Below are 22,992 nucleotides of genomic sequence, written 5' to 3' on the forward strand. Positions count from 1 at the left end.
TGCAGATCGGCTACGTTGTGTTACTTTTGTGTGACAACTGTTGTGTCAAAGTAGGGCATTGACCCATTAAGACCGGGAACGCATCTGTGTAACCACTTTAGATCTACAAGCTCATAGTCCGCGGCACCGAGCTTGTAGATCTGCTATTTTTTAAAAGAATCTTGAAAATGTGTGAAAATCTTTGAATATATATATTTATTAAAGTGAACATTTGTAACTCAAATCGCGATTTTTCAAAAATAGCAGCTCGTATCGCGGCACTCAGTGCCGCGCTACGAGCTTGTAGATCTGCTATTTTTGAATAGCCAATAAAGAAATCTAAAATGACCGAGATGCGTCTTAATGGGTTTACTTAAGGGAAAAAAACATCAAAAGTTGGAGAATGGAGATACAAGGTTTCTGCCTGACACTGACGCCCATGTGTACTTTCACCTACTGAGCTCATTTCTGCCGTGGTGTACATCGCAGTAACATCACAGTGTTGGTGTAGCAGAGTTTCCAGCTCGGTCGAGAGCGGCTTTATCATGGACGAAGGCGCGCTGCCGTTACTATCACCATCATCATCATTATCGTCACCCTTGTTGTCACTATCTGTTACAGGAGTAACGGAGGAACGTTGTTCACGTGCGGACGGTTTGCTTCACAGCTCACAGGAACGCGACGCCACAGTGGAATCGGGGTAATGTGTTCATTTTAAACCCATTAAGACCGGGAACGCATCTGTGTCATTTTTCTTTTTCTTTGGGCTATTCAAAAATGGCAGATCTACAAGCTCGTAGCGCGTCACCGAGCGCTAAAACTTATGTTGCTATAATATCAGCGGTTTTCAAACTTTTTTCATGTCAAGGACCCCAAACGTTGTACTGTATGTATTTGGCCACGGACCCCCTCAAAATATCTCAAAATATGTGGTTCCAGGGACCTCTAACCCCCCCCGGAAAATAGCAGATTTACAAGCGATCTGCTATTTTTTGAAAAGCCAAATAAATCTAACATGACACAGATGCGTTCCCGGTCTTAATGGGTGAAGTATTTATGATAAACATCAAATGGTGGCGTACAAGTAATTTTCCTCTCTTAACATAAATGTTAACTGTATATTCTGATAGTAGTTGTTGCTGTAGTGTAGAGTGTTTGTTCAGTAACAGGGGCCTCCCCCTTTCTCCAGCTCTTTAAACAGAACATACATTTTCAGGTCGGGATACCAGTTTGATCCAATCGGGAGGGAAAACTCATATGGAATGAGTATACACAAAATTGGAACTGGAACAATATAATAATTGAAGCTGGTAAACATGTTTCTCTGTCCTGATTGAATTAAATGTGTAACTCGACTGACGATGTTCTGTTCATTAAAGAGCTGGAGAGACAGGGAGACCCCTGTTACAACCCCTTGTTACAATGATTACTGTCAGAAATAGAACTAAAACATTTTATTGGAAATAAAATACAGCACCTTAAAGATAATTATTTAAAGCTGCACTATGTAACTTTCCTCTCCTAGCCCGGATTTGAACCTGGTTTCCTGAATTCTTTACTATTGAGCTAATAGAGTCTGCCTGCTTGCTCAGGGGAAACCATCAGGTCAAAATTTGTGTTAGATCCTTTGTCTAGGTGAGACCTTTAACACGATCTAAATGTCTCAATAGAAGAGCAGGGAAACAAAGTACAATCACCCCAATAAGTTATATTGTATTAACATACTCTACCATACAGATTGGACAAAGTTACAATCTATTCATTAAAACAACTTACATAGTGCCACTTTAAGTTATAGATAAGCGGTTAGGACCATATAATGTACTACTCTTTCAGACATGTTGAGAATTTCCTGAATCTGATCACATTAAATAATGTGTTTGATCATGATGTGTTTTTTTGTCAAATGTGTCCAAATGTGGGTTTTTCTTTTCTGCTGAGCTGAACTTAATGAGAAGAGGAAGACAGGGGGGACTCTGGACTTCCCCATGAAGTCACACAGAAAATGAATAGCCCACATTATGCTATGTGATATGTTATGACCACTTCCTTAGATATGTTTACACAATGGTGGTCTAACAAAATCAATCTGCGCTGATGTCAGGCGTTGCCATATTTCATACACTCACACACACACACACACACACACACACACACACACACACACACACACACACACACACACACACACACACACTGTTCTTTAGATTGCAGGTTGTGTAGACCGACGCTAAGTTCATTGTTTACCGTGTATCCTACACAGTAGATTCTTTGAGCCACTACATTGTTCTCACTCGTTTTACGTGACTATTTACCTTGTTGTTTGTTGATTAGAGTTCATGCTTACTCCGCTCATTCTGACCTCGCACCTGTAAGTCGCTGTGGATAAGAGCATCTGCTAAATGCCTACATTGTAACGTCAGGTGGGTGAAAACAAAACGTTTTTTTTGTTAAAAGGTTAAAGCACTATATTCTGATAGTAATCATTGCTGAAGAGTGTTTGTTCAGTAACAGGAGTCTCCCGGTCTCCCCAGCGTTCAGCCAATCAGGAGAGAGTACCCATTGATCAGCTTCATTTTGATGGCGTTCCAGTTCCAATTTTGTCTGATCATTTCTTTGTGTCACCACTTCACTTGTTCAATCTGTATCCTGACTGAGTTCTCTATCCTGATTGGATAAAGTTGATATCCTGACCTGTATAAGGCATTTTCTGTTTATTAAAGAGCTGGAGAGACATGGAGACAGACATTATTGAACAAAGACTCTGAATATAGAGCTATTTAACACTTATTTTAACCAAAGAAAATCACTTACCCGACCTTTAATGTCAACAAATGTCACATGTACAGTATAGTCCCAAAATATCAGCCATGTCATCATATGTTGACATGCGTTTGAACAAGCGTGTAGTGTTCCAAGGAAGATTCTTCTTATCAAGACAGACATCCACACATAGATTGGAGCCTCTGCTTTCTGGATCAGCGCCTATTTGGAAATCTTCAGCTAAAAGCCAGCAGAAATGACATTTTATACACTTATACATCCCGTGTTATTAATGCTGGTTTCTGCTTGTGCTAATGGTGACTTTTAGCTGACATATACGTTATTTGCTGCCCTCACTAACCCATTCAATCCGGGAACGCATCTCTGTCATTTTAGACATCTTTGGCTATTCATAAATAGCAGATATACAAGATCATAGCACGGCACCGGACTTTTATTCACTACTTACTTATTTACTCCACTACAATTATTTGAAAACTTTACTTCCTAGTTACTTTGAAGATTTTGATTACAAAACATACACTAACCACTTCAGCCCTATATACATTCCATTTGAATATAGCAGATCTACAACGATGCGATGCATTGTGAGCTTGTAGATCTGCTATTTTCAAAAGATTTTTGACATTTTATACATTTGAAAACCTGTGAAATGGGACATTCTGCACGATGAGTACATTCGACTTTTGGTACTTTAAGTGCATTTTGATACCAATACTTTTGTACTTTTACTCAAGCAAATTTTGAATACCGGACATTCACTTGTAACAGAGCATGTCTTGCAGTTGCACCGCAGTATGGATACTTTTACTTAAGTAAAAAATGTGAGTACTGTTTCCAACATTGCTGTTTGATACTGACAAGCAAGCGACAAATGACCTCGCTTACAGTCTACAAGAAAAGTGACTCATCTCATAATGAACAAGTATCACAATCGCTCCCCACCCACCCCAAAGCAAAGCAGCCCCCCATCCTCTCTGTTCTTTCCCTCAACACTCACCTCTACACACTGGCCTTCACCATCAAATCCAAAATGACTCACGTTGTGCTTTTGATAATGTTATTTGTTTTGTTTTGTAAAGCGTCTGTGAGTGCCTTGAACGGCACTCTCTATGACTCTTAAGCACAACACGCTCTCGAGTCCTTGACATGACACGTTTGAAGTTGCACGCACGCACGCACGCGCACACACACACACACACACACACACACACACACACACACACACACACACACACACACACACACACACACACACACACACACACACACACACACACACACACACACACACACACTACAGTGGTGTAACAGAGTACATTGCAGTATTGTTACTAGTAAAACATTTGAGTACTTTTTTCCAAGTAAAAGTACAAAAGTATTGGTATCAAAATGTACTTAAAGTACCAAAAGTAGAAGTACTAAAATGTTTGAAAATAGCCTAGGTATAAAATTGGGCTGAAGTGGTTAATGTATGTTTTATAATGTAATCATTTATATCTGCAAAGTAACTAGTTTTCTATTTTCAAATAACTGTACAATATTTGCCTCTGAGATGTAGTGGAGTAGAAGTAAAAGTATTGAAAATTGGAAATACTCCAGTAAAGTAAAAGTACCTCAAAATTGTACTTAAGTACAGTATTTTGTTACTTTACACCACTGCGCACACGCACGCACACGCACGCACACACACACACACACACACACACACACACACACACACACACACACACACACACACACACACACACACACACACACACACACACACACACACACCACGTAATACTGTGCGAGCAGAATGCACAACACACAGCAGCGTTTAGCCACATCGTTTAGTTTTACAGAGTGGGTGGGCGTGCCTTCATGGAGGAGTCCCTGCAGGGGGCGACGACGAGAGGCAAGGCGGATTACCATTTCCTGTGACTTTAATGTGGTAGCTACTATTGTCTTTGTTTGTGAACGACACAGTGTGAGGCCTTCAAAAAACCCAATGCGAACCTCGACTACGGTGTTGTACGTTCTACGAATAAATCCCCTGCTGGCCTCCAAAGCCGTACTCTCTCCCCTGCCTGGGGATTTGGTTTGGCCGGAGAAGTAAAAGTGAAATTAAACCATTTTAGACCGGGAAAGTATCTTTTTAGATTTCTTTGCCTATTCAAAAATAGCAGATCGACAACAAGCTCGTAGATCTGCTATTTTAGAAAAATCGTGAAAATGTGTGCAAATCCGTGAATATATATATATATGTATTTTGAAAGCGAACGTTTGTTAAATGTTTTGTTTCAGGGACCTCCGGAAGCAAAGATTTGAGTTAAAGATGTTTTGAAAAAATCAAATTGAAGGAGGCATGAGCTCTGTCTGGGCTCTCCCTAGGTTGGCAGAGGGAGAGTAGCGCCCAGGATTACATAGGCAATTGGCACTGGGTGAAATAACTGGGTTACAAAATTGTGGGATAAAAAAGAAAAAAAGAATTAACTAAATTAATTCACTGAGTTTCAAGTCATTCTGAACGTACAGTATTCCATAACACACAGTATTCCATAATTTACACTATTACATAAAGTACATGTTATATGAAATATACAACAGATACACACCTCTGGAACGTCAAACTGACTACAATATGGCGTTGTTGGCAACTACAAAAGCAATAGAACCTTTGCCAGAACATAGTGAAGTCTGTGGGGTTCAGATACCACATACACAATTCCATAACACAATTCCTTGCTGAGGGACCGGTTCAGAATACATAAAAGCCCCTTTTCTAGTTTCTATAATGTGCATTTAGGACAGAGAGCATGACCACTTAAAAGCCCATTATACTTAGTTGACTGGGGTCCCCCAGGGCTCCATACTAAGTCCACTAGTGTGTACCAAAAACGAGTATATGGTCTAACGATTTTCTGTCTGATAATGACATTAAATATTTATGCGAGACCAAGATTGACTGCATATAAAATGTAGCAATGACACAGGCTACGGGTCAGAACAGTGTGTGAGGGATAGCTGCCATAATTACATGGTGTGTGTGTGTGTGTGTGTGTGTGTGTGTGTGTGTGTGTGTGTGTGTGTGTGTGTGTGTGTGTGTGTGTGTGTGTGTGGGTGTGGGCGTTCATAATGGTTCTGGTTAGATTCTCAGTAAGTGCACTTTTCATAAGTGGGCGTCGAAAAGTACCTTGTCGTTTCTGACAAGAGATTACGTGTGTGTGTGTGTGTGTGTGTGTGTGTGTGTGTGTGTGTGTGTGTGTGTGTGTGTGTGTGTGTGTGTGTGTGTGTGTGTGTGTGTGTGTGTGTGTGTTGAAATGGTGGAAAATAACTAAGTAGATGTACTTAATTACTGTACTTAAGTACAATTTTGAGGTATTTGTACTTTTCAATACTTTTACTTCTATTCCACTACATCTCAGAGGCAAAACATACATTAACCACTTTAGCCCTATTTTATACCTACAGTAGGCTATTTGAAAATAGCCTATCTACAAGCTCACAACGCATCGCGACGCGTTGTGAGCTCGCAGATCTGCTATTTTCAAACATTTTACTACTTTTACTTCTGGTACTTCAAGTACATTTTGATACCAATACTTTCGTACTTTTACTCAGGTAAATGTGTTTGCTGCGTGTGTTGTGCAGGGTGGAGGATGCAGGCCCCATGGCAGAGGTTCTGCTCTGCGGAGGAGAGGAGCAGTCCAGTCTCAGCCTCATCACAGAGAGCATGTCCATCACCTCGGCCGACCAGGAGAAGGTTCTGCTCCTCAACAAGAACACGGAGCTCCGCCGGGTCAATAAAGAGGTACCACAACCCTGCATGATCATGGATGACTGAGAATAGGCTCTATGCACAGCAGCCATATTGGACAGAAATTGGGCCCCTTCCTTGCTTCCTTGACAGGTGTTACCAATGACACTAATGAAGGCTCTTCCATTTCTTGTAGCACAGTGGTTCTCAAACTTTTTAATTTCCCCCCATAACTCTGAGAGTGTACAAATGGAACCAAATGGACCCGGGAGGGTCCATTTGGTTCCATTTGAACACTCTCAGAGTTACACCCTCTCAAGGAACCATGAGGGTCCCTGGACCACACTTTGAGACCCACTAGAATTTCTAGTGAGACAACATGCACAATATCAGCACTCTGACTCTGTTTGACCAGAATGGAACAGAGCCTTCATTAGTATCATTGGTAACACCTGTGAAGGAAGTAAGAAGAGGCCCGATTTTTCTCCAAAATGGCTGCTGTGCATAGAGCCTATAGCAGGAGCTATGGACATTACAGTCGGCTTACCAAGCCCATAGACATATGAAGCCTCTTCCGGCTCTCGAGGCAGCTGTATTTCGGGCGCCATTTTAGAGAAGGCAAGCATCCGCGTGCGTCACAGAAGGGGACGTTTGGTTGGCCAATCAGAGGCAGGTGGGGGCGGGGCTTTTCGTAACTCATCCCTTAACCCTTTAAGAGGCAGCCGCGCGGCATCTAGTCAGTTAGACGCACAATGATAATTATAATACATTTTATTTGTATAGCACCTTTCCAAACAGAGTTACAAAGTGCTGAACAGAGCAAGGTTAAAAACAGCAAAGCAAGTGAAAGTTGCTCTGTAAAATGTGTGCTTAAAGGGACACTTCACCCAAAAAAAACGTTGTTTCAATGGATTAGTCACCCCATGGAGACTTGAATTCATGGATATTTTTTTGTTTTTGTCTCATTCCTAAGACAATAATTTGATGACCAGCGGACCGGTAGGCAGCGGTTCCGGTAGGAGACACAACGAGCCGTTGTGTCTCCTACCATAACCGCTGCCGGTCATCAAATTATTGTCTTAGGAATGAGACAAAAAAAAAAAAAAAATATCCATGAATTCAAGTCTCCATGGGGTGACTAATCCATTGAAACAAAGTTTTTTTTGGGTGAGGTGTCCCTTTAAGTACCGGAGTACATTCAATAGTACAAAGTGCATTTTCTTTGTTTAATATCAATCTGTATTGAAGTTTAAACTGGAAAGACAACTTCAGTCAACTGCAGTCTCTGAAGTGAAGTTTCTATCTCACTTTATTACATGGCTTGGTTGAATATTCGATTCTGATTGGTCAATGATTGATGCTGATGATGATGATGATGATGATGATGATGTTGTGTGCAGCTGATGAAGCTGAATGAGGACTGGGACCAGGTGTATCGTAACGCCACGCTGGGCCTGCAGCACCGAGTGGAGTCCTTGGAGCGCGAGAACTCTGTCCTCAAAGACCTCAACAACAGACTGCTGCTACGACTCGAACACATACAGGTACACACACACACACACACACACACAGGCGCGCGGGAAGTACTTAATAGCCAGGGGGGCTGATTTTTTTGCGGTTTCGGGTCGAAATATGTGCGGGTTTGGGTGGGTTTTGGCACTTTTTTTCCTTTACTTTATTTTGGTTTTAGGGTTAGGGTTAGGGTTAGGTTAGGGTTACGTTATTTAATTCTCGTTCTCATAAATAAAAAAATTAAATAAAAAAATCTCGTAGCGTGGCACTGAGTGCCACTGAGTGCCACGCTACGAGCTTGTAGATCTGCTATTTTTGAAAAATCTGTGCAAATCTTTCAATCTTTTTTTTAAAAAGGCGAACATTTTGAACTCAAATCTTTGCTTCTGGGGGTCCCTGGCGCAACATATTTTCAGGCGGGGGTCCACGGCCAAATACATATCAATTTGGGAGTCCACTGCCATGGACTAAAATATGACCCAAAGCCTCCGTGCGGGGCACTCAGCGTCACGGGCTGGATAGGCTCTATGCACAGCAGCAGCTCTTTGCTTCCTTCACAGGTGTTACCAATGATACTAATGAAGGCTCTGTTCCATTCTGGTCAAACAGAGTCAGGGGTGCTGCTGTTGTTCTCGCTGGAAACACTCTGCTACACCAGTGGGTCTCAAAGTGTGGTCCAGGGACCCTCATGGTTCCTTGAGGGGGTTCCAAATGGAACCCTTACGGGTGTGTAACTCTGAGAGTGTACAAATGGAACCAAATGGACCCGCTACAGAAACAGGAGGTGTAGGCTCCTGTCCTTAGGGCCGCATGGCTCGGAAACCGTTAGTTCCCAAAGTGACTTAGACCTACTTATGATTGCTTGTGTTGTGTATCATACTTGTTTACTTGTCTACTGCCCTGCCAAGGTAAAGTGCAGTACTACGGAAAAAAAATCACTGAAAAATGGGTTTAAAAGTGATACAACTGGACAGCCAAATGAGCCAAAAGAGATATCGGCATATAAGTGATACAACAACTATAATGTACACTGATGGTATTTCCTATAACTGCATTGCAGTGTGCAAAGGATTACTATGAGCAGTCTACACTGATATACACGAATGTAACTGCATGTGGGATTACAGTGTGCCAAGGATTACTATGAGCAGTCTCTGATGGAGGAGCTGAAGAGGAACCAGGACTTGCAGGAGTACATCAGAGTTCTGGAGAGAAGGTTCCACAACGACCAGGTGAGTGGTGACCAGTGTTGGAAAAAAGTACTTGAATGTTTTACTTAAGTAAAAGTATCAATACGGCATTGTAGAAGTACTCCGGTACAAGTAAAAGTCCGGAATTCAAAATTTACTCGAGTAAAAGGACCGAAGTATTGGTATCAAAATGTAGGCTACTTAAAGTACCAAAGTAAAAGTACTCAAATGTTTGAAAATAGCATATCTACAGGCTCACAACGCGTTGCGATGCTTTATAATATAATAATTTATATCTGCAAAGTAACTAGTAACTAAAGTCTTCAATAAAAGTAGTGGAGTAAAAGTACAATATTTGTCTCTGAGAACGTGAGAAGTAGCGGAGTAGAAGTAAAAGTACAGACAATTGGAAATACTCCAGTAAAGTACAAATACCTCAAAATTGTACAGTACTTAAGTACATGTACTGTACTTAGTTACTTTCCACCACTGCAACCCAGCGTGTGTTTATGTCAGTCAGCCAGTCACTGAGTCAAGTCAGTCAAGTATGACGTAATGGTCAACCACTAAACCCTATACTTAGTGGACCGGAGGTCCCCCAGGGCTCTATACTAGGCCCCTTCCTGTTTTCACTCAAAAGTGAAACCTGCGTATAGCTCCGGCAGACGACTCAAAGCAGCGCCCACTCCCACTACTGAGCAGGTGATCAGCCACATGCACTCTTCAGCAGTGGTGGAAAGTAACTAAGTACTCAAGTACTGTACTTAAGTTAAGTATAATTTTGAGGCATCTTTACTTTACGTGAGTGTTTCCAATTTTCAATACTTTTACTTCTACTCCACTACGTCTCGGATCTAAATATTGTACTTTTATTCCACCACAATTATTTGAACACTTTAGTTACTAGTTACTTTGCATATTTTGATTATTAATACAAAACTCTATTCTGATAGTAATTATTGCTACAGAGCGTTTGTTCGGTCACAGGGGTCTCTGCAACTCTTTAGTAAACAGAATATAGTACATTTTCAGGTACAAAATGATAGCAGGGGTACTCAACAGGCGGGCCACGGTCCATGACCGGACCGCAATACAACTCTCAGCGGACCCTGGGCGAATTATAGATATATTATATTAGATATTAATATATATATATTAGAGATATATTTTGGGGGGATTCTTGGAGGGGGTGTGAAAAAGTATTTGAATTGTTGTTCTGTTTTTATGTTTATTTTCATGCATGTTTTCATACATATGGGGGAGATTTGTCTCCCCCTAGCTTCAGGTTGGACGCCTCCCAAGTAATTTAGAACAATAAAAATAAATGTTAAAATAATAAACAATACTTATTTGATAGAACCTGAATGTCTTTTGCAATGCAGTATTGATACTTTTACTTAATGGTAGGGTAAGTGATATTTTTTGGTTAAAACAAAAAGTATTTTGTTAAAAGGTTAACTATATTCTGATAGTAATCATTGCTATAGAGTGTTTGTTCAGTAACAGGAGTCTCCCCGTCTCTCCAGCTCTTTAATAAACAGAAAATACATTTTTCGGTAGGTGTCAAAATCTCAGCCAATCAGGAGAAAGTACCCATTTTTAACACATCGGGTGCCAAACACGGTCTGAACCGTGTGTTTACATAGTGGCGGTTCCGAAGCTTCGGTGCCGTTCACGGTCTGAACCGTGATTTCAGTCTTTTTGTTTTTTTCGTTTTTCTCCGCGCGGGCGGGGCTAGAGCAGCTCTGGGAGCACCCATTGTAATCCTGCGAAGGAAGTGCCAGATCGCTCACCGGAAACACTTTTTTTTCCCCCATCCGGTTCCTGTCTATTTCCTACTTTGAAACGCCTATATCTCCGAATTTGTTTCCTGTGGGGAAAAACGGTCATGCGCGATGCGCGATCCCCCCCCCCCCCCGTTGTAACCCGCGAGGGGAATGTTATGGTTCCAGCCTGTAGCTAGGCTCATGGCAGAACATGAATCGATGCTTTTTTTTGCGTGGATTTGCTTGTAACGCACGCGGAAACATTAAACAGCAAAGCGCAGTCAATGGGGAGAATGCTGGCACCCACGGTAAGTTGTTATGAAAAAATGCTGGCACCCGATGTGTTAAGCTTAATTTTTTTTGTCATCACTTCCAATTTCACTTGTTTAATCTATATGCTGATTGAGTTCCCTATCCTGATTGGATAAAATTGGAAATTAAACTGAAACTGAAACGAAAATGCATTTTCTGTTTAATAAAGAGCTGGAGAGACAAGGAGACTCCTTTTACTGAACAAACACTCTATAGCAATGAGCACTATCAGAATATAGAGATATTTAACACTTATTTTAACCAAAGAAAATCACTTACCCTACCTTTAAGTAAGAAATGTGAGTACTTTTTCCACCACTGCAAGAGTGTCACACAAGAGTAGTGAAAATAGCCGATCTACAAGCTCACATTATTTGTTCCCGTAGGCAGGTGCCCCAGAATTGCATCCACCCTCCGGGCCGCCAGGTGGCCCCGCAGGGCCTGACTCTGGCCCCGGGCAGCAAACCTCCAGCCATCCATTCCGGGGCCGAAGCAGCAGCGCCCCCGGTGGTGGAGAGCCGGCGGCGCACACAGACAGCCAGCGAGAGGTTGAGGACCTGAAGGAGCAGCTGGAAGCTCTTAGATGCCAGGTGATAACCGTTTCCTTTAAAAAGGAGCACTTCACCCATTTTCACCCGTATCTTCAGATAACTGGTCCACTCTAAAGGGCCATTCACACCCAGCACGATAACGATGGCGATAGCTATTATGTTCTTCTTTACCTTTGGATCACTTTCAGCGTGATTTTATGAACGATAGAAACATTAACACATTCCCTGCCATAGACGAATCAGAGATCTCTCCCCCCCCCCCCCCTCTCTGTGTGGGCAGTGGACTCATTTTGTGCCACCAGTTTACAGGACACATCATACATTTTTAATTCATGCAAGAACAATGGCTTCTATTTCAGCATGCCAACTTTCCAGGAATAGAAAGGCTGTAGTTTCCCGTAGCTTGCAATCCCCGTCGATGATGTCACTGGTAGGCAGGTTTCTGAACTATCCACTACCCACCAATGAGACGCACAGTACACAGAACATTTGCTCTCTTATCATGAGCATTAGTGAGGACCAATTACTGTTCATGAAGATGGGTTCAAAATGGATGAAGTGCTATTTGAAAATAGCGGATCTACAAGCTCACAACGCGGCGCATCGCGTCGCGTTGTGAGCTTGTAGATCGGCTTTTTTTTTGCTCCTTTCTGCATTATGTTCTTCTTTTCTCTCATTTGGTTTTATTTCCAAAAAGAAAAACAGATCTGAGTGTTTGCATAATTTGTCTGCCGTTAAATCGGGTATTTTTGCTACTTTGGAAAGTGGTTAATAACTCTCTGTGGATTTTATAGATATTGAACTGTATTAGAGAGCCTCTGACTGAGTAATAACTTCATTGGATCCATTGAAACACAGGTTGTTTTGTTTCAATTCCTGAAAAGTAACGGTTTTGGACATACAAGGTTTCCACCTGACAGCTACGATATTGTGCTTGCTCATGCTGGCTGGCTGGCTGGCTTCTGCCAAGCTGATGATTAGATGGTGAATTGCGCCACCAAGTGGTTGGTTGTAATTTCAGCAACTCATAAACGGGTACACAGTAGCCTACACACGTCGGTGGATGAGTGTGTGGCACTAATAGGCTCTATTCACAGCAGCCATATTATGAAGACATTCACAGGTTTTACCAATGATACTAATGAAGGCTCTGTTCCATTCTGGTCAAACAGAGTCAGGGTGCTGATATTGTGCATGTTGGCTCACTGGAAACACTCTGTTACACCAGTGGGTCTACAGTTGGGGTCCAGGGACCCTCATGGGCTTCCAAATGGCCCCTTACAGGTGCGTAACTCTGAGAGTGTACAAATGGAACCAAATGGACCCGTAAGGGTCCATTTGGTTCCATTTGTACACTCTCATAGTTGTGGGGGTCGTGGAAACCACTGTGCTACACTAAATGGAACAGAGCCTTCATTAGTATCATTGGTAACACCTGTGAAGGAAGTGATAATATGGCTGCTGTGCATAGAGCCTATTGGTGATCTACAAGCCCACAACACAACATTTTGATCTCATCCACTAGTTTTGAAAATGTTTGAAAATGGGCAATCTTAAGGATTTCTGCCTATAGTGACATGTCCAAAATAGTTTGTGTTTAGCGACGTATTGACGTTCTGTTGACATCTAACAAAGGACAGTCGGTATAGGAACCACTAGCTTCGAACCGGCCACCATCAGACTGTCAAACAAAGCCTGACCACCACCTGGTCACCAGGCTGACCATGGACTTTTCCTTTTCCTCCTGGATCTACCATGTGGATTTTTACCTGTGAATGTTATCCCCCTATGTGGTCTATTCTATGTGATAGTGAACCTGACAATGCGTTGATACACTTTTGCAACCTAATGTCTAATCTCATGTACATACCTGCTGCTATGTGGACCTACCAAAGTGTCACCACCTCAGACCTTATGTCTAACCTCATTCATTTTAAAATTGATGTTTAAGTAGGGTACGCTTCTAGTGCTTCTACTGGTGTACCGGGTGAAGACCCACCCTCGCTGCCCTTCCAGCCAGGTCTGTAGAACAGTGGTTCTTAAAGTGGGGTCCGGGGACCCCCAGGGGTCCTTGAGGGGGTTCCAGGGGGTCCCCAGCTAAATGATGGATAGTTAGGAATGGACCCTTATGGGTCTGTAACTCTGAGAGTGTACAAATGGAACCAAATGGACCCTAACGGGTCCATTTGGTTCGATTTGTACACTCTCAGAGTTAAGTTAACATTGATTTTACAATATAAATTGGGGTCACAGAGATAGAAATGCCATAAAATGGGGGTCCGTAGCCTAATGCATGTCAAACTGGGGGTCCTTGAAATTAAAATGGTTGAGAATCACTGCTATAGAGCCATAACAATCTTCTCTTATGGGGGTCCCTGGCATATCTTTTCAAATGGGGGTCCGCGGGCTGATAAGTGTCAATTTTGGGGGTCGTTGACATGAACAAGGTTGAGAACCGCTGCTGTAGAAACCAGTGGATGATGTCACTGCTCCCTTCGTCCATATGTTTTTTTTTTTACTGTCTTATCATTATGACACGGTGTTGTGTGTACACAGAGCCAGGTGTACGAGGCGGACTACCAGACGGAGCATGCGGACCACAAACACACCCTGCAGGAGAACCGCAGGCTCAAGAAGAGGAGGGAGGAGATGCGCCAACAGGTGGCGCTGCTGCATGAACAGGTGGGAGTACAAAAAAAGTCATCAACTGATGTTGTTTGCAAATAGATTTGGTGTTATTACGGGGACAGAGCTCTGCTCTGTACACGTATTGTTATTGGCAGTATTCTGTCACTTCTTCTTCTTCTTCTTCTTCTTCTTCTTCTTCTTCTTCTGCCACTTTTCGCAGTTCTGGCTGAACCGCGCTGTCGCTTTTTACGAAACTCGGCCATATGGTAGATGGTCATGAAAAACGATCAAAAAATAATTCTCACAATCTTTCGTCCAAAGGTGGCGCTATAGCACTCAATTGAAAATGCCAACTTTGACCAGGTACAACTCATGCCCTGTTTGACCTACAGCCATGAAACTTGGATACACATATGCGTCTCCTCATGCTGAACAACTTTCACACTCTGACTTTTGACCTCTGACCTTTAGATCTCCCACCATTTTGAATTATATGAAAAACAGTCATTGGCTCCTAACTTCTGCATTTTTTCACTTATGGAAAATCCGTTGGAAATTTTTGTAGGCAGTGGTCCAAGGTTCAAGTGCTAAATGTTTCGTGCAGATTGCTCAAAAATCCCAGGAGGAGATAGATTTTAACTATTACAGTTTAAAGAAAATTATTCATCTGTGCCTAAAACATACATGCAGACTCACATTTCTTTGAAACTTTGCAGAAATGTACAGGGTCATTCCAAATATCACTGAAACCAATCTTACTCCAATTGGCCAAAAGGGGGCGCTATAGCAATTTTTTGAAAAGGCAGACTTTAAGCAGGCATAAGTCATGCCTCGTTTGGCCGAAAGTCGTGAAACTTGCTTACACATGTGCCTTGACTCATGAGGAACACACGTATCGATTTGACCATTAAGCTCCGCCCTTAGATTTTCCGCAATTTTGAGCAGTTTGAAAAATACTTGTTTTTTCCAGTTCTGGCTTAACCGTGCATACGCTTTTTACGAAACTCGGCCATATGGTAGATGCTCATGAAAAACTACCAAGAAATAATTCTCACACTCATTCGTCAAAGGGTGGCGCTATAGCACTCAATTGAAAGTGCCAACTTTGAACAGGTACAACTCATGCCCTGTTTGACCTACAACCATGAAACTTCGATACACACATGCGTCTCTTCATGCCCGACAACTTTCGTGGTCTGACTTTTGACCTCTGACCTTTAGATCTCCCACCATTTTGAATTATATGAAAAACAGTCATTGGCTCCTAACTTCTGCATTTTTTCACTTATGGAAAATCCGTTGGAAATTTTTGTAGGCAGAGGTCCAAAGTTCAAGTGGTAAACGTTTCGTGCAGATTGCTCAAAAATCCCAGGAGGACATAGATTTTAACTATTACAGTTTTATGAAAATTATTCATCTGTGCCTAAAACATACATGCAGACTCACATTTCTTTGAAACTTTGCAGAAATGTACAGGGTCATTCCAAATATCACTGAAACCAATCTTACTCCAATTGGCCAAAAGGGGGCGCTATAGCAATTTTTTGAAAATGCAGACTTTAAACAGGCATAAGTCATGCCTCGTTTGGCCGAAAGTCGTGAAACTTGCTTACACATGTGCCTTGACTCATGAGGAACACACGTATCGATTTGACCATTAAGCTCCGCCCTTAGATTGTCCGCAATTTTGAGCAGTTTGAAAAACACTTAAACCCAGGATTTCAGCTATTTGTGTGAAACTGTATCATCTGTGTGATCTCCTTTTTCACAGTTACTTGTCTGTTGGGCCAATGGCGTCTCCCTTAAATGAATGCCTCACAATCTCAAGGTCGCCAGTTCAAGCCTCACTTGATGTAGACTTAATTTAAGTTGAATTGCAAACAACATGACTGTATCAATGAATACATGTGCAAATGGTAAAGATAACCTGAAATGCTTATTTGAGAGTACGTTTTTTACGTATGACATACTTCATTCTGAAAATAGCTGATCTACAATCTCACAACTTTTCATGGTTTGTGAGCTTGTAGATCGGCTACTTTCATTAGTTTTGGTTCTGAGGAGATGTACAATTTCTTCATTGGTAAATGGCTTGTGAACGAGTGATCTTAGTGTTAGTGAAACAGGGGCTTGGTTCATGAAAGAAGGCAAGAGTTTATGATCTTCAACAGACAATATCAGCCTGGACAAAGCTATAGCACTATAGGTAGTGTTGCAGCCTATTAGTCTGAAGGTTGAGAGTTCGAATCCTGTTAATGGCAGTAGGTTGAGATGTCCAATCAAACCATTATGTTTCCATCTCTCTCTCTCATCAATCTATTGTTTCCATGTCACTCTCTCTCTCTTCAATCTATTCCGTTTCCATGTCTCTCTCTCTCTCTATTCACTGGCCCCGTATTATCGCTGCTTGCAGCTATATTTATTATTATTATTGTTATTATTATTATTATTATTACTATTATTAATGGTGTTATTTGCGAATAGATTAAGCATACAATGAGGTTTAATTGGTTAATGCATGTTTTTACAAAATAATAATCTGCTAACTAGTAAATAAAGTCATTTTATCGACTACTCGGGCTTTTGTGAGCCCCCCAAGACAGTTTTTTAAGTTGCTTGATTCAGTATTTAGATATTTGATATTCATTTTATCAGACACGCCCCCTTCCTATACAAACCCATTGTAACTTCAAACTTAGATTCATCAAAAACACCCGTCCTTGGTTCAGGTGACTCATACTGCTCTCCTAATAGGTGAGGGGCCGGGTTTCTTCGATTACTTTTTTCATTTAATTTAATTATTTTGTTGTATTTAGGTTTTTTTCATTTTCCAAAAAAAAAAAAAAAAAAATAGATGAAAAGATTCATTGAAAAAACATGTGTTAGAAGGACAATATCAGTCATCAGAACCAATTATGGGTGTTTTCGATAAATCTAACATGTTTAAAATGAAGTTTGAAGTTACAATGGGTTCTATAGGAAGGGGGCGTGTCTGATTAAATGAATATCAAAAATATAAATACTGAATCAAGCAGCTTAAAAACTGTCCCGGGTGCTCACAAAAGCCTGAATAGACGATAAAATGACCCAAAATGACCTTGAAAGTGAAATATCCCTTTAAGATGTAGTGGAGTAGAAGTATAAAATATTGAGAAATTGACAGAATCAAGTAACATAAAAGTACCTCAAAATTGTACTTGCGTACAGTACTTGAGTAAATGTACTTAGTTCTGTTGTGCTCCTCCGTGCAGCTGAAGGTGTATGAGGATGACTTCAGACGGGAGCGCTCGGACAAACAGATCCTCCAGCGCTTGTTGCTGAAGAGAACTCCTCCATCGTCCCAGGAGCACCCTGTGCTCATCCACCGCTGCAACAACGACCAGCAGCCACCGGGTGGCAGCACGAGAGCACAAAGTGGCCCAGAGAGAGCGCCTCCTCCACAGCTACAGATAAAACAACACCACCCACTCTGTCCAAAGCACCACGAATAGTGCCCCTGTGTTTGTGCATGTGCGGGCACACACACACACACACACACACACACACACACACACACACACACACACACACACACACACACACACCCACCCACCCACCCACCCACCCACACACACACACACACACACACACACACACACACACACACACACACACACACACACACACACACACACACACACACACACACACACACACACAATTCACTCCACTACAATGATTTGAAACCTTTAGTTACTAGTTACTTTGCAGGTATAAATTATTACATTATAAAACATACATTAACCACTTTAGCCATATTTTGAAAATAGCCGATCTACAAGCTCACGACACGTTATGAGCTTGTAGATCTGCTATTTTCAAACATTTTGGTACTTTTACTTGTGGTACTTTAATTACATTTTGATACCAATACTTTTGTACTTTTACTTGTAACAGAGTACTGCATTACTGCAGTATTGATATGTTTACTTAAGTAAAACATTTGAGTACTTTTTCCACCACTGCGCACACACACACACACACACACACACACACACACACACACACACACACACACACACACACACACACACACACACACACACACACACATACACACACACGGTTAAATGCACACAGTAATAGATGGACACAAATAAATCATATGAACACGCACGCACGTGCATCTGTAATTTCATTAAGAATTGATGTCCATCCATCAAATGTATGTTCTACTTCATGATATCACTGAGAACCACGTAGGATACATACTAGATTACTAATTGTCCTTACAATTTATGCAATCAAACCAGGGGTCAAAGTGCGGTCCGGGGAACCCTAGGGGACCTTGAGGGGGTTCCAGGTGGTCCCCGGCCAAATGTGTCAATATACAGTAGCATCAAAATCAGTTTAACCACTTTAACCTTATATACAAACAGCCGATCGACAAGCTCACAACGTGCTGCGATGCGACGCGTGGTGAGCTTGTAGATCTGCTATTTCCAAAGAATCTCATCTGACCTGTGGAAGCCTTGATCTCCTCTCCTGGAATTCCAGGGATGCGACAAAAACTAAAACTAGAAAACTGCCATGTATTTAGGGCGTCACAGAGTGTTAGAGAAAAACATAAGTGGTTTAAGTATTCCCATAAGTTATAAACATGATTATGTTATCATGAAATGATGAACAAATTACAGGAAAGAAAGCATAGTTGTTATATAGTAGGCTATATCGTGTATATAGTGTGAATGATATCTTATGTATTGCATTCATAATAAGTTATAATAGTGACAGACAGACAGACAGACAGACAGACAGACAGACAGACAGACAGACAGACAGACAGACAGACAGACAGGGTTCATGTATGTTGATGTGTCAGCAGAATCAACTCTGTTACTCTTCCTCAACTCTTCCATTAAAATGACATTACATTTCCGGTGTGTTTCTATTGATTATGATATACCTCTGAGCACCTGATTGTTGTTGTGCATGATCAGACCCATGCAGCGCTCCTATTTTCCTTAATGAGCAACATTTGTATTGTCATTTTTAGATTAGACTTTCAGAGGTTGCCGTCCTTCCATTCAGAGCTGTAATATTCATAGATAGTTAAATATAAAGTATATAGATATATAGGCAGTTAATCCTAGTTTGAGTTTGTATTTGTATTTTTACACAGCTTAAAACTATTTGAACCTTCTATGACCTCCCAACTTCCAAGTGCTATTTGGCATATTTGCAGCATCACCTTCATTCCTACACAGGCATTTGAAAGTAGTGACAGTGATAGTGAAGGCTCAGATAGGGAGAACCAGGGTAAAACATAGAAAAAGGCCTACATAGACAGAGGTGTTGCCACCAAGCCAATCATAGGAACCAATACAGCCATCCCGTTACAACTCACAACCTAAAACGGCAGCCACAACACAACAGACATCATGTAGATTGAAAACAGCCTTTAATTCCAAAAACGACAATAGAGCATCAACCTGAACCACATTAGCATATAACACAAGCAGCAGCAAATAAAAAACTAGGAAGGAAGAAAGAAAGAAAGAAAGAAAGCAATGAGGAACAGGCCTACATAGGCAAAGGTGTTGTCACCAAGCCAATCATATTGAACTAATACAGCCTCCCTGACACAACTTAGAACAACAGCCACAAACACAACAATATTGTAGATTCACAACAGACTTCAATTCTAATTGAATCTTTGGAATTTAAGGCAACATGAGGTAAAAAAAAAAGAAGAAAAAAAAGGAAACCTCTAGCTTAACCTTGAACGGAAATAGCAAACTCTCACAGTTCAGTGACCAAGAGCCACACACATACCTAAAGTACCAAAAGTAAAAGTACTAAAATGTTAGAAAATAGCAGATCTACAAGCTCACAACGCGTCGCATTGTGATGTGTTGTGAGCTTGTAGATCGGCTATTTTCAAATAGCCTATGTATAAAATAGGGCTAGAGTGGTTAATGTAAGATTTATAATATAATAATGTATATCTGCAAAGTAACTTGTAACTAAAGTTTTCAAATAATTGTAGCGGAGTAAAAGTACACTATTTGCCTCTGAGATGTAGTGGAGTAGAAGTAAAAGTACAGAAAATTGGAAATACTCCAGTAAAGTAAAAAATACCCTGAAGACAAGTTCACAGTTGTAGAGTTGACATTTCTAATGTTGTATTGTCTACTAAACCAGAGGTTCTCAACCTTTTCAGGCCGTGACCCCCCCCCCCCCCCCCCCCCCCCCCGCCCCCATATTATTTAAACTGGGGACCCCCACTCACACACCCTGATAAGCACCTGGAATAGGAGTTGAGGCATTCAATTTAGTTTGACTTGGTTCCACAGATAAATTTTGTGAAAATAGCTGATCTACAGTACAAGCTCACAACGCCTCGCATATATATTTTCCAAAATGTTGCCTCTTTCTTATATTATTTGACAATGTGGCCAATGTTTGACCATTTTATAGTATAGTTTGTTGATTATTGTTGATGCAGTAATAGTCTTTTCTTTCTTTCTTTTTTTTAGGTATTAAAACGTCTTAAAAGGCCTTAAATTGTCACTTCACTGTCATCTGGGAACTCCACCCCCCAAATCATGCGGGGACCTGATCCACAGGTTGAGAACCACTGCTCTACTAAACCAGTGATTCTCTGCATTTTCTTTTTTATTAAGGTATATATATATATATGCATCAAGACCACGGACCCCCATTTGATACAATGTTTACCTCTGGGACCCCCATCTATCTACACTGTGAGACAGTGTTCATTTAACTCTGAGAGTGTACAGAATGGAACCAAATGGACCCGTATATAGACCCATAAGGGTCCATTCTAACCCCAGAGAGAAGTTCATGGTTAAGAGTTGAGCACAATGTAGTTAAAAGTTTATTTCTCAAGTAAAAGTGGCAATACCACAATCTAGAAACACTCACAGCTGGTAAAGGTGGGGTGGAGTTTAACCCATGAAGACCTGAGGCCAATTCTACAAATTCCTTCTGAAGCAGTAGTTTTCACACTTTCAAGATTTTTCAAAAATGTTCAAAAACACACAGACAGACAGACGGACAGACAGGGGTGAAAACATAACGTCAGGCTTATGTTGCAGTGTGCTACTATTTAAACCGTGACAGTTCCAGATATATGTTTTATCCACTGTCCTGGCTCTTAAGGTGCTAAACAAAAAGAAGGTGCTGTGCATTAAGTTCTCATTCTTGGACATCTGATCATGATGTACACATTAGAGTCAAGAGTAGTAGTCGTCCGAAAAAAGTTGAATTCAAGTCTTCCACTGAAACTGTTTAGGCCTGTGACAAACAGCCAAAAAGGGCTTTAGTTTTCGAGATACCCCTACCGGACTTAGAACCAAACACAACATAGTTTTTCTTCATCTCTAAGGCCTCCCATACATGAAATGGATTGTTGTGTAAAAATATTTTACTGCAAAAGTGGTGAAATTGATATATAAAGTTATACACACCAAACAAAAAATAAAGCCTGGCCGTCTGGGGGTTGAAGCATAAAAACTCATGTAGATTCACAATGGAAGCTCTGACAGGTGAATGTCAATATCTGAATGTAAATAGGAGATACAGTCATTTGAACACATACCTACATAGGCGGAAATGTAAATCTATGTAGAATGTTCTCTTTACTTTGTAGTGACTCTGACATGGATTGTCATAGCAGGACCTATGATGTCTTGTTTGAAAGGTGTGGTTCAACTGAATCCAGCAATATCAATTGTGTAAAAGTAGCTTTAATACTCATGGAGTTATGTCACTAAATATATATGGTGTCCCAAATGGGGAAAACATGAAACGGTCTTAATGAAATCTACAGTATCACACAGATTAGTTTTATTTTCAATTCACTTATCAAGGGTGGAAAAATATTAACACATTCACTTGAGTAGAAGTCCCAACAATGTATGAAATGTCCCAAAGTTGAGAACATTTTAAAATATTATGCAACTTCAACAAGAAAAAGTACAGTAGAACTACAAAGAATTATTTAGCAAATCTGACTGAGGTAAACCATGCTCCACCCATTTGATGCTCAAAGTTATCGTCATAACAGCAAGTCATTCACTTCTGTATAGTTTATATCATTTAACATATTTGGTTACAGGTTATACTATTGTATTTGGCTCCACCTGCTCTGTCTGCATCATATTGCCTGCCTACATGGGCTTCTTCATAAACTGATTGGTAAATCTATGCAAATATTTTGGAAAGTGAAAAGATGAGAAGGACCTTGCCAAATCAAGTAGCTAATCAGCTAGCTGGAGAGTGACCTAGCTTAAAGTTACATTTAGTGTAACAGAGACTGTCCAGAAGCCTGGTTTGGACCCTGATGACTTTGCTAACTACCGGCCAATCTCCAACCTTCCTTTCCTCAGCAAGACTCTGGAAAGAGCAGTAGCTGCACAGCTCCATCAGCACATGTCCAACCATGAACTCTTTGAACCTCTCCAGTCTGGCTACAGAGCCCACCACAGCACCGAGACCGCCCTGATTAAGATCACTAACGATCT

The 22,992-nt window shown here is 41.1% G+C and overlaps 1 protein-coding gene across 3 annotated transcripts; it reads left to right on the forward strand.

Annotated features, from left to right (window-relative positions):
- Positions 1-466: 466 nt before the first annotated feature.
- Positions 467-22,602, forward strand: LOC311065351 (uncharacterized protein). 3 transcript variants are annotated; one of them, XR_014602826.1, is made up of 9 exons: positions 467-679; positions 6,400-6,559; positions 7,906-8,049; positions 9,145-9,249; positions 11,672-11,875; positions 14,393-14,518; positions 17,716-17,974; positions 20,983-21,129; positions 22,587-22,602. XR_014602826.1 is itself a non-coding variant. In XM_084085653.1 (8 exons), exons 1-7 carry the CDS (start codon positions 525-527, stop codon positions 17,953-17,955), a joined length of 1,134 nt encoding a protein of 377 aa, XP_083941779.1. In that variant the 5' UTR covers positions 467-524; the 3' UTR covers positions 17,956-17,974; positions 20,983-21,260. The 3 variants fall into 3 exon arrangements, 2 of the variants coding, with proteins under 2 accessions (XP_083941779.1, XP_083941778.1); XM_084085653.1 differs by lacking the exon at positions 22,587-22,602 and having other exon boundaries at positions 20,983-21,260; XM_084085652.1 differs by lacking the exons at positions 20,983-21,129; positions 22,587-22,602 and having other exon boundaries at positions 17,716-17,993.
- Positions 22,603-22,992: the final 390 nt, after the last annotated feature.

The sequence above is a fragment of the Gymnoscopelus microlampas genome, assembly GCF_963454915.1.
Source record: "Gymnoscopelus microlampas genome assembly, chromosome: 18".
Classification (NCBI taxonomy): Eukaryota; Metazoa; Chordata; class Actinopteri; order Myctophiformes; family Myctophidae; genus Gymnoscopelus; species Gymnoscopelus microlampas.